This window comes from Pseudorasbora parva, chromosome 23, assembly GCF_024679245.1.
Source record: "Pseudorasbora parva isolate DD20220531a chromosome 23, ASM2467924v1, whole genome shotgun sequence".
Classification (NCBI taxonomy): Eukaryota; Metazoa; Chordata; class Actinopteri; order Cypriniformes; family Gobionidae; genus Pseudorasbora; species Pseudorasbora parva.
The window spans coordinates 6593897-6605607 of record NC_090194.1 but is presented as its reverse complement, the minus strand read 5'-3'; the positions used below and the strand labels follow the sequence as shown (position 1 = coordinate 6605607).

Here is an 11711-nt window from a genome sequence, read left to right as displayed (position 1 = left end):
GAACACGTCTAAACTCCTCTAGAGTCCTATTACGGTACCACGCTTGAATTCACTGAGCTCCTGAAAGCGACCCATTCTTTCACAAATGTTTAGAATCGTCTGCATATTTTATACACCTGTGGCCTTAGAAGTGATTGGAACACCAGCATTACTGTAAATTATTCAGAGGGGTGTCCCAATACTTTTGGCAATTTAGTTTAACTAGTTAGAAAGAAATACATACAGAAAAACATTCTGGCTATTACAACCAATCTAATCTGTGTTTTGATAGTTCAAGTATGATGATCTGCCAAAATCTGTCAATGTAATGTTAATGGGGGCTTGAAATACTAGAATATTTACAATGTCGAGCCATAGATCTATTTTAATATTATACTAAAACTGTCAATGCAAACCCTCACTCTCTTAAATTTTGTTTTAACGTTTTTGTTAAATATATTTAGCACTCATACTCAATGTAAAAACAACCAACATCAACACTAACTGTGATTTAAAAGCATTTAGCAAGTGCAACTGTAAGCTGTTAAACCTTCGATTTGTAATCACAGGTGGATCTGTAGTAATCTGCACTTAGCATGTGTGTTTACCTAAAGCATATTACTGGTATGAGAGTCCAAGCTCATAGAGAGGGGCTCAAAACCCTGACCCGAGGGTTAGGTTTTTTTTTTAGGAGAGCACAACAAGCAATGAACAAACTCTCAGCCAAGATATCTCCTTCCTCCGGACCCCTACCCATCACACTTCACCTGCCTTCACCAGGTAATGTTTTTTAGGTCTGCGTAGTTTACTGTTTTTGATATTATTTAGTTACAGGTGCACTCTAAAAAAAAGTTATTTATTGGCATCTGTAGTCCCATAAGTAACCTTTCTTTTGCGTTTGTAGGTGAATTATATTGTAATTACTATTTTGAAGTGTTAAGTTCTAATGTGTGTGAAGATGTGAAGAAGTAAACAAGATGGATGAAGTTCACTAGTCCTGTGCTTTATTGTTTAATAACTCCTGATTGTTCCCACGCTTTCCATTGCACAAAAGGATCGTTATAGTGGAAAATGTTCTTGAGATTTTATCTAAATACCATGCAAATGTTTCTTGGTTCTTTTAATAACTGTTCATTCAAAGGTTCTTTGGGGAACCAAAAATTGTTCTTCATCACAACAACAACAAATTAAGACTGTATGGAAATCTATCAATCGTAGAGGTAGAAAAAGTTGACATGTAATTTTTTTAATGACTTGTCTTTGTTCTTCTTAGCAAGTGAGAAGGATCCCCAGGAACAGAACCTAGTTCAGGATGAATCTGATGCAGAAAGACCATCTAAACGTTGCTGCACTCGCTGGCCATTCCGAGCTGTACGGAGGGTGACATGTGGGCTCATTTTAGGGGCTTGTGTGGCTGTTTCCTGGGCCTGGGGTACTCACAGTGCTAAAGAGACTCTGATAACACACCCCACCCCGTTCTTTGTCATTTGGTTCTGTAGCATCTGGAACGTTCTCTTTTTTCCTTTCTACTATCTGTGTCATCTTCTCACAGAGAAACCGAAGCAGTTGCCAACCACTGAGTTCAGGTTAGAAGAAAACATTTCAAATGGTCTGTATGACTTGCTTATTTTAGGATGCATGTTTGGCAGTCCAGTATTAATTTGCTAAAGAGCTGAAGCAATTAAAACAAGTAAAATAAACATTATTGTACAGCATATCATTCTTATTGGGACTTAATGTTCTGAAAGCTGTTTAGTGCAAGCTGCTTTCAGTCCCTAATCCTCCCAGCTTCTAATACAGCTAAACAAATTGCCACTTTACATTAATGAATGTATGCCTGGCCAAAAACCCATGATCAGTGCAAAGTCATCACTGAAACTGGCTGGCTGTTTTTGGTATAACAGCAAAACCTTATGATTATCATTTGGGGATAGGTTACAGACAGCTTTATTATAAATTGTACTGTACATGCAAAGAGTCTTGACTAAGCTGTATTTTCACACATGGGGTTTAGACTGTTCTATTTATAATGTCCAAAAGCTGCATACATTCATCTTCACTAGTGAAAGAATTGTGGATGTTGGTTTTTGTTGCAGAGAATTCACATGCAAATAAATCATTCCTTTAATTAATTGACAGGGGCAAGTTGTCACATTCTTTTTACTCCAGTTAATATTTATCAGGGTTAAGCCTATCTTGGTTAATCAAAGAACATTTTGTAACCCTTTCATGCATGCATCCCTAAAATGGACAGCTATTTAGAAGCATTTTCTTGCATATGCATAGGTTTTGATGGCATAGTTGCACATCAAACTCTTAAGTGGACCCTAGTGCACCATCCTTTACATCCTGACGTATGTTGTCCCCCCCCCCCCCCCCCCCCACCCCAAACCAAGATGGCCGATTGCTGATGGCCAGTCAGAAAGGCCAAGTTGCTCTTGAATTTCCATCCGTTACTTCTATCCTAGGAGATTGCGACTAGTGAGATGTTCTAGCATCAAGCAATATCTAATTCCAGATGAGACTGATAACACCTCATCACTAGGTTTTCTATAGTGCCCTACTGCAATACCCTATTGCATTACTGAAAGAATATATGATAGAGAGTGTTGTGTGAGCGTGGTTTGCAAATTTGTCTTTTTGATGTGACGTGCCTTTATCTTTTTATTCTCTTTTGACGAACAGAAAATGTAGTCAGTTCCTGGGCGACGAACTGACTGTAAGGATTGTCCTGAAAGGAGCAGCTCCATTCTCTGTTCTATGGAGTTTGTCTGGTTATATGTACTTATTGGCGCTTTGCCGCATCTCCAAAGTGGACGTAAGTGCCGTCCTCTGCTGCAGCCAAGCTTTTACTTTCCTCCTTTCATGGATTGGACTCAAGGACCGATTCATGGGTGTCAGGGTAAACAATCTAAAACATTAGTGCAGTATTTTTACATCAGCTGACTTGTTTTTCACAAATTTTATCCATTGAGGCAATCACAAATATTTATGTGTTTATTTTAATTTCTGTTTAGGTAGTAGCTGCCGTCCTGTCCATCACTGGCATTGTTATGTTGGTCTATGGGGATGGTTTTCACAGCGATTCAATCATAGGAGTGGCACTGGGAGTTGGCTCAGCTTCAACTTCTGCTTTATTCAAGGTCAGAGGGATTTTAATTCAACCCATATGACTCTTTTGAATCCGAAAAAGATTTATTAATCAGAAAGTACACTTATCAGAAAGAACATTCAGTTTCGTTTAGTGACTGACTGTGTCACATTATTCAGTTACTATACAGTTGCCTCGTGTAATGAATGAGTCATTGAATCATATATTTAGCCGATTCATTACCAACTCCAAGGCTGAATCCGAAATCGCCCCCTAAACCCTCATTCACTATTCCCTACATTAGTCCACTAATACAGTTCACTTGAAGGAGGGAATGGAAATGAGTGTGTGAAGTCAGGACAGGACATCGGCTGCATACTCATTATTGCTGTGCAATGAGGGATTGAATGAGCCACTACAACTGGCTGTCCCTTGAAACAATGCTCTATTTGAGGGTAGGCCTTCGGATTTAGCCCAAGTCATTCACATCACAAGCGAAGCAATCATTCGTTCTTAAAATGACTAATCCACTACAAAACTCCAGAGGTTAAGGAATTCATTTAAACCTGAAAGTGTGTAAAAAACTGACAGAAATGTAATTTTTGTAATAACTGATGGCTTCATGTCTCAGGTGCTTTTCAGAAAGCGCGTGGGGAATGTCCATCCTGGCCCTGCCAGTGTGTTACTATCCTGTGTGGGTCTGTGTAGCTTTGTCCTCCACTCCTGGGTGTGTGTATTGCTTTATTTCACACACGTGGAGTACTGGCCTCCTTCTCAGCACATTCCCTGGGATAAACTCTGTGTCATGGCTTCTCTACTGCTTGGTAATTTATGATTTTGTTTTGCATTATGTAATTATGATTGCACATATTTAATGTTTATAAATTAGAACATTTAAATGACGTGTCTTACATTTAATTGTATATAAAAAATATTTTCAATTATATCATTGTTATTATTAACTAGTTTTTATATAATTTCATAATTGATTGTTGATATTGTCTAATTTTTGTATTATTTTCTTCTAAGTTTTCAATGTGCTGGTAAATATAGGAGGAATGTTTACGTACCCCAGTTTAATTTCTCTGGGAATTCTCTTGACCATTCCAGCTAGTGCAGGTATGTATTTGTACTATAGAGATGCATCAATATGTCTAAAAAATATATTTAAAAAATCCCATATAATGCTGCAAAATACAGTGAACCCTCTCATTTGGTGCATAGAGAAAACAGGGCTATCATGTTTAACTGGTATCTAGTATTTATTTTCAAATATAATCATTTCAAATAAAAACGGTTATAAACACTTCTTCATGAAAAATTTAATTTATTAACAGTTCATAAGTTTTTATAGCTAACTAACAAACTGTGAACATCGTTTTGTGGTTGCAACAATTATTAAGCTGGAACAAGTGAGACAACTAAGGCACATTTAAGAGCTTCAAAATGCCATTTATGTTTTGAATTTCATAAAATAGACATAATTTGAAAGCTGAGACTTTGTTTCTTATCACTAGTAACAAAAGCAGAAAGCTCTGTGCTAAGGTGTTATAGGTATGACATCACTTTATAGGCCAAAACGCAGAAGCGAGTTAGCATTTTAGCACTTCCGGATCCCTTGTCCTGAAGTCAATGGGTTTTTTGAATGGGGTTTTGGTTAAATGGCAGAAATAACGTTTTATTCTTCGACATACACATTCAAATTAATGCTTTGTCATTTTTACACATCTAGTCCTTTAGAGTGCTGCAGGGATGGCATACTTTTATAGATTTATTTTGAATGGATTTTTGATTAAATGCCAGAAATAAGGTCAGTATTAAAGTCAGTATTACACCGCTTGAGATTTTTAAGCTATTATGTTTCTTGAAAAAAAAAAGGTTGCTAACAAGAGGCTAAATGGGACTACAGAGGCTGTCGGGGAGATTAAACATCATCACGCTGAAAATGTAAGCTCTGTTCGCTTTGATGTTCTTGTTATGATCAGAAGCTTAGTGTTTTTACGTCAAAGTCTAACGATTGTGGTGTAGTTAGTTTATAGCTTACCTTTAGCTTTTTACTTTTGGCAACTGCATTTTGGCTTCAAAATATGCAAGTTGTGTTCATGTGTGATAATTATCTTGATGGACAAAACATGTAAGTATTCATACACTTTTGGTGATCACAGAGCGTATTTTAGCAATAATCCAAAAGTCTATGGGAAAATCCTATTAGGTTTTTCTCGAGGGAGATGCGAACTGCTGGTTGGCCTACAAAGTGACATCATACCCACCACTCTATTGTCGTTAACATGCACTAAATTCAGTACAAGAGAGATTTTCTTCACATCATCGGTTGTTTTAAAACAATCAAATAATTGCTTTTATCGGCCAATACCAATTATTGGCATATACATCACAGCCAAGTGTACAGCCGATGCATCTTATACATAAACTGAGGAATGGACCTTCCGAAGCCTTACAGACATGTGAAATATGTGCTGCGGTGTTTTTTGTAGGCCAACTCAGAAGTTTGCATTACCCTGGTTCCTTCAACAAAAGTAATTGTAATTGCAGTAATTTAGTTCTGCAAGCAACAAGAGTGTATGATTCTTTTACGTTTTGTTCATCATATTTTATGCTGTAGAATAAAATGTGAAAGTATCTAGAGCTTGTGTAATCAAGCTGACCATTTAACCAGAAATCCAATCTATAAATCTAAAAAATAAATAATAATAAAATTATATCTAAAAAATTACGCCATCCCTTTCCAACCAAGGTGCTCAAACAGGTCTTTGATACTGTTGGACCGTGCGTCCTCTCGCTCATTAACAGCTGCCTCAGCTCAGGGACTGTCCCAACTGTCTTCAAGCACGCAGTGGTCAGACCACTTTTAAAAAAACCCAACCTGGATCCCGACATTTTGTCTAATTTTAGACCTGTCTCACATTTACCATTTTTATCAAAGGTCCTAGAAAAAGTTGTGCTATCACAGTTACAGCCTTTTTTAGAAAATAACTCAATTTTAGAAAAGTTTCAGTCTGGTTTTAGGTCACGACATAGCACTGAGTCTGCGCTGCTGAAAGTCCACAACGACATCCTTCTATCCCTTGATGCTAAAAGATCTGTGCTGTTGGTGATGCTGGATCTAACAGCAGCTTTCGACACTGTGGACCATTCAGTACTTATCGCCCGCCTTGCTCAACAGGTCGGCCTCACGGGTTCAGTCCTGCAGTGGTTTCGCTCCTACTTGAACAACAGGAGCTTTTCAGTTATGATCAATGAATTTTCGTCATCCACTGCTCCTCTGTCCTCTGGAGTGCCACAAGGATCCATTCTTGGCCCTGTTCTATTTTCACTGTACATGTTGCCTCTTGGTTCCATTATTGCCAAGCACAATCTGTCTTTCCACCTATATGCAGACGACCTCCAGGTCTATATGCCTGTGCTTCCAAATGATGGTTCAGCTCTAGACTCCTTGCATAGTTGCCTATCTGAGATTAAACTATGGCTTTCACGAAACTTTCTTCATCTGAATGAGAGTAAAACGGAATACATTATTTTTGGTTCCCCTATTTTACACCACGATTTATCATCAAGCACAACCCCTCAAGTTAGTGAGGCAATAAAGAATCTGGGGGTGATCTTTGACAGAGATCTGAATTTTAACAAACAAATTAACTCTGTAGTAAAAGCAAGCTTTTTCCAGCTGCGACTTTTAGCCAAAGTAAAGCCTTTTCTGTGCCGCAGTGATCTGGAAAAGGCAATTCATGCTTTTATCAGCTCACGCATTGATTACTGTAACGCACTCTACATTGGCATCACACAGTCTTCACTCCATCGTCTCCAACTGGTACAGAATGCAGCTGCTCGTCTTCTAACCGGTACATCTAGACACAGCCATATTAGTCCAGTTCTCTGTTCTCTCCACTGGCTCCCGGTTAGGTACCGTGTTGATTTTAAAATTTTAATGTTTGCCTTTAAAGCTCTTAATGGCCTTGCGCCACCTTATTTATCAGAGATTTTAAGTGTCCACCGTCCAAACAGAGCCCTCCGGTCGGCTGACCAGATGAGGCTAGTTGTTCCGAGGTCCCGGTGCAAGCAGTGGGGCGATCGTTCATTTGCTTTTGCTGCTCCTAAACTTTGGAACACTCTACCAGTAGACCTGCGTGTTCTTACAGACCTGGCCCTATTCAAGTCCAGGTTAAAAACGCATTTATTTAAACTGGCTTTTAACACACAGTAGCACTGTGGCACTTTGAATTTTATTTTTGAATTTTATTTTTGTATTTTGTGTAACTGTTCCTTTGGTTATTGCTTCATGTATTAATATATTATTTATTGTAGATATTTTTCTGTTCTAAATGTAAAGCACCTTGGTCCTCCTTTTGGTTGTTGGAAGGTGCTATACAAATAAAGTTTGATTGATTGATTGATCCCTGCAGCGCTCTGGCCTAGATGTGTAAAAATCGTAAAGCATCGAATGTGTAAAGCATTTCATTTCTGTTTTAGCACCGTGCATACTTTTCCATGGTTGCCCTCTCTCTCTTTCTCACCCATAAGCTGTAGATACATTTGTGACCGTAACTCTGCACATTAGCCATGTGCGAGCAGCAGCAGCCAGCATCATATCAGCAGGGTATCTTTTGCTGCAGCTTCCAGAAAACTGGGATGAGAGCACTTTGCGCTGGCTCAGCACACTGTGGCGTGGAAACTGGCGAGAGGACAGTGTTGTTGGAGAGGAGACTGTAGTAGACCCTGCTGGGATTGCACGAGCAAAACCCAAAGCAGCCATAGTGGCACTCAGCTGAGACTATCATCAGAACAAACGAGTGTTGGTCTGATAACATCAGAAAATGTTTTGTGTGTCTGATGTGTTCTGTTTTAATGTTGTTTGAAATTCAAAATGTCTTTATTAGCTAATGTAACAGATTCAATGAGGATTATATTTAAACAGTGAAAACTTTACAATAAGGTCAATTTAGTTGACGTTACACTTCTACACAGGTTCTATGGTGTGTTATAGTTAATGCATTAACTAACATCAACTAACAATAAGTATGCAACATTCATTATAGTATTTATTCATCTTTGTTTTCATTAATCCATAAAAGTAAAGCTGTCCATTGTGGTTTAATGTCAGCTCAGGTATTAACAGATATTATACTTAAAGGAACACTCCACCGTTTTTAGAAATAGGGCTTATTCAACTTCTTTCCTAAATTTAGATATGTGGGCAAATGCATTTTTGTCTCAGCGCATTGTTTTAGTTTGGCAGGGTCGCCGCTAGCTTATAGCTTAGCATAATGAATGGAATCCTTTTTTGCCAGCTAGCATGTCCCGAGTAAAACTGATCCCAAAAAAAACCACCCAACTAATTACTTCTTGTGGTCTGCGAAGCACAGCTACTTGGGGAGATATCACGGCTCTCATACTCACGTCCTCCGGCTGTTGAGCGATCGCAATGTGTTGCGTGATATCTCTGTGCTTCCCGATACTCCCTAAATTAATATCTGCTTAGGAAATCGCCTAGTCTTAATCTGCAGGTCTACTCATTGTGAATACGCAGGCCACAAGAAGTAATTAAGTAGGTGTTTGTTTTTTTAAATAACTTTTACTCAGAACATGCTAACTGGCAACATAGGATTCCATTCATTATGCTAAGCTAAGCTAGTGGCGACCCTGCCAAACTAAAACAATGCATGCAAAACAATGCGAGACAAATGCATTTTCCCACATATCTAAATGTAGGAAAGAAGTTGAAAAAGCCCTATTTCTAAAAACGGTGGAGTGTTCCTTTAAATGCTTCAGGAGACAATTTTTAGTTCATGTTAACTAATGTAGTATAACTAATGTTAACAAGTGGAACCTTATTGTAAAGCTTTACCAATAAAATAAAAGGCAATACAATTTGTACATTTTATGTATTTATTTAAAGAAAGATTATATATATTAATTAATAAATTATATTGCATATTCATATCAATTATATATGAATATCAATAAAAGTATATATATATATATATATATATATATATATATATATATATATATATATATATATATATATATATATATATATATATATATATATATATATATACTTTTATTCTGTAAAATATAAAATAAACTTTTTTAGTCTGAACATGGATGCCAAAATATTTACTTGGATGATGACTCTTTGTTTTCCATCATACCTTTTCTTTGTTGTTAAAATGTGTGTCTGTATTAAAATCCTAAAATACATAAATGTGGTCATAATCAATAAATGTGAAAACCAAACAGCGGAACTACATTCAGCTCGCTAGATGGCGTCAGTCCGTTTTTACAGCACTTGTTTACACATTTCACCGCTGAAGTTTCGAGCAGCAGCAGGAAACGTTATCTGTGTTGTGAGGCGGCTGATGAGGAAAGCATGGCTCTTAACGCAGGTAAAATGTGAATAAAGTCATATTTTGTTCATTCTGTTGTTGAGTTCCCTGATTATATATCTCAATAATCTTTTACCACTTCACTTACTTCCGTCGTGCCAAAGTAGTGCACGTGCAGCCGCGCTAAAATACCATCTCTTTCATGCTAGCAGGTTAGCGCTCGGGGTCTCTGACTGTATGTGTGTGTAGCTTTATTTAATTAGAAATATCTAGGTCTTCACATTGTCTTTGTCATAACTGACTATTAGTGACAACCTAAAGTCGTGTAAATGTCTGAAAGCTCCAAATATGTCTGAAAGCTCCTAATACATGGATGTTAGCTGGCTGTTTGTCATCTGTACATGAATGACACACATGAGGAATCTGTGTGCTTTGATGAAACTAGATGATGAGGACTTCGAATGGGAGCCTCCCTCCGAGGCGGAGATGAAGGTGATTCAGGCTCGCCGGGAGCGTCAGGACAAGATTAGCAAGCTGATGGGAGACTACCTGCTGAAGGGATACAAGATGCTGGGTGATTGCTGTGAGCTGTGTGGGGTGAGAGAAAAACACCTTACATTCAACAGTGACTTCATAACATTAGTGTTTTACTACTGAAAATACCTGACAGAGCCTTTCATTAAAATTGAATAAATATTGGGTAGAGCTACAACCAACCAGAGCAACGTGAAGGGGAGTTCGTTGATAGATTGACACTTATGATTGAAGTAACGATGCTGCAAATTCAGTTTTGCCATCACAAAAAAAAATTACATTTTAATATATTAAAATACCTAAACATTAAATTGTAATATACAAAAAAAATGGTGTGTGTGTATATATATATATATATATATATATATATATATATATATATATATATATATATATATATATATATATAAACAATTTCATTGTATAAACATTCATTTACAATGACAATAAAGATCTAATCTAATATATATAGTTTATGTATCTCTATGTATGTGTATCTGTATATATATATTAATATGAAATATTTAAACTTTTTAAAAAATGTTTTCACTAAAATTTATTTCTAATTGGGTTAAAAAACGAAACAAAAAACTACTAGCATTCTCAGGTGTTTAGACCACTGGATAATAATTATGCATTTATTATTGATTACAATATGTATGAATTGGGATATATATTTTCAGACAATTCTGCTGCAAGATAAGCAGAAGAAATATTACTGTGTTGCCTGTCAAGAGCTGGACTCCGATATTGACAAGGACAACCCAGGTATGTTTAAATGCAGCCTCTTGAATTGTTTATGAATGTACAGTCTTAACTCCTGCGTATCTGTGTTGACTTCTTCAATTTTTCTTTTAGCTCTAAACGCCCAGGCAGCTTTGTCACAGGTACGAGAGCGTCAGCTTGCGGCTCAGCCTCTCCCTGAATCAAACGGAGCCTCATCCAGCGAACCCCCCCTCTCCATCACGGGCCAGCCCCGGCCGGAGCACTGCGAGGGGGCCGCGTCTGGGCTGAGAGGTCCTCTTCCCACTATTCAGCCTACTCCTCTTTCGGTCCCCACAGCCACCGCCACCTTCCTGCCACCAGCCAACCCTCCTGTCCAGACTACACCTCCTTTAGGGTCCTTGGGCAACACCCTCCAACACGCAGCCTTGTCAAGCGCGGAAGAGGCAGTGCTACACAAACTCAGATGGGCTACGCAGGAGCTCCAGCACTCTGCGTCAGTGGAGGCCAGTATCCAGCTCTGCAATCTGATCCGAGGCTGTGCCGAATCCCTGCGTAGTTTGAAAGAGCTGCAGCTCTCATAAGACTGAACTTCAGACAGGGCTGTAACAGCACACACACACATAATATGAAATATGAACAGCACTAATATATATATAGTAACATACTCAATGGAGTGTTTCAGTTGTGTTTGTTCTAAAGCAGCTGAGTATGTGACTGTCGTGTGTTGAAATACATTGCTTGAGCTGCAAAGGCTGGTTTCTTTCTTCTTGATTTGTTGCGTTCACGTCATGCCAGAATTACAAGTTTGAGGTTCTTTCTCATTTCTTCATGAACTCATTGGTTGAAAAATCCATATTTTCTGAAAGCACTGAATTGACCATTGTGTGACATAATGTTGCTACAGTGGCACCATTTTTGTGCTATAAGCTAACGAATAGCAGCGTGTTAAGTTTGGTACTGTTGGGGGGCGTTCACAGAAGGCATTTTTGTATTTTGTTGCACTGCTTTATTGGTTTTCTATGTAAACTAGAAGA

At 38.0% G+C, this 11711-nt stretch overlaps 2 protein-coding genes across 2 annotated transcripts; both read left to right on the top strand.

Moving 5' to 3' along the window:
* Positions 1 to 686: 686 nt before the first annotated feature.
* Positions 687 to 7857, top strand: LOC137063149 (solute carrier family 35 member F4). Its single transcript, XM_067434221.1, has 7 exons — positions 687 to 759; positions 1253 to 1565; positions 2665 to 2881; positions 2997 to 3122; positions 3702 to 3894; positions 4100 to 4189; positions 7610 to 7857. Exons 1-7 carry the CDS (start codon positions 687 to 689, stop codon positions 7855 to 7857), a joined length of 1260 nt encoding a protein of 419 aa, XP_067290322.1.
* A 1489-nt stretch (positions 7858 to 9346) lies between these two features.
* znrd2 (zinc ribbon domain containing 2) lies at positions 9347 to 11427 on the top strand. Its single transcript, XM_067433045.1, has 4 exons — positions 9347 to 9477; positions 9863 to 10014; positions 10635 to 10719; positions 10810 to 11427. The coding sequence occupies exons 1-4, from the start codon at positions 9462 to 9464 to the stop codon at positions 11256 to 11258; spliced, it is 702 nt and encodes a 233-aa protein (XP_067289146.1). The 5' UTR covers positions 9347 to 9461; the 3' UTR covers positions 11259 to 11427.
* Positions 11428 to 11711: the final 284 nt, after the last annotated feature.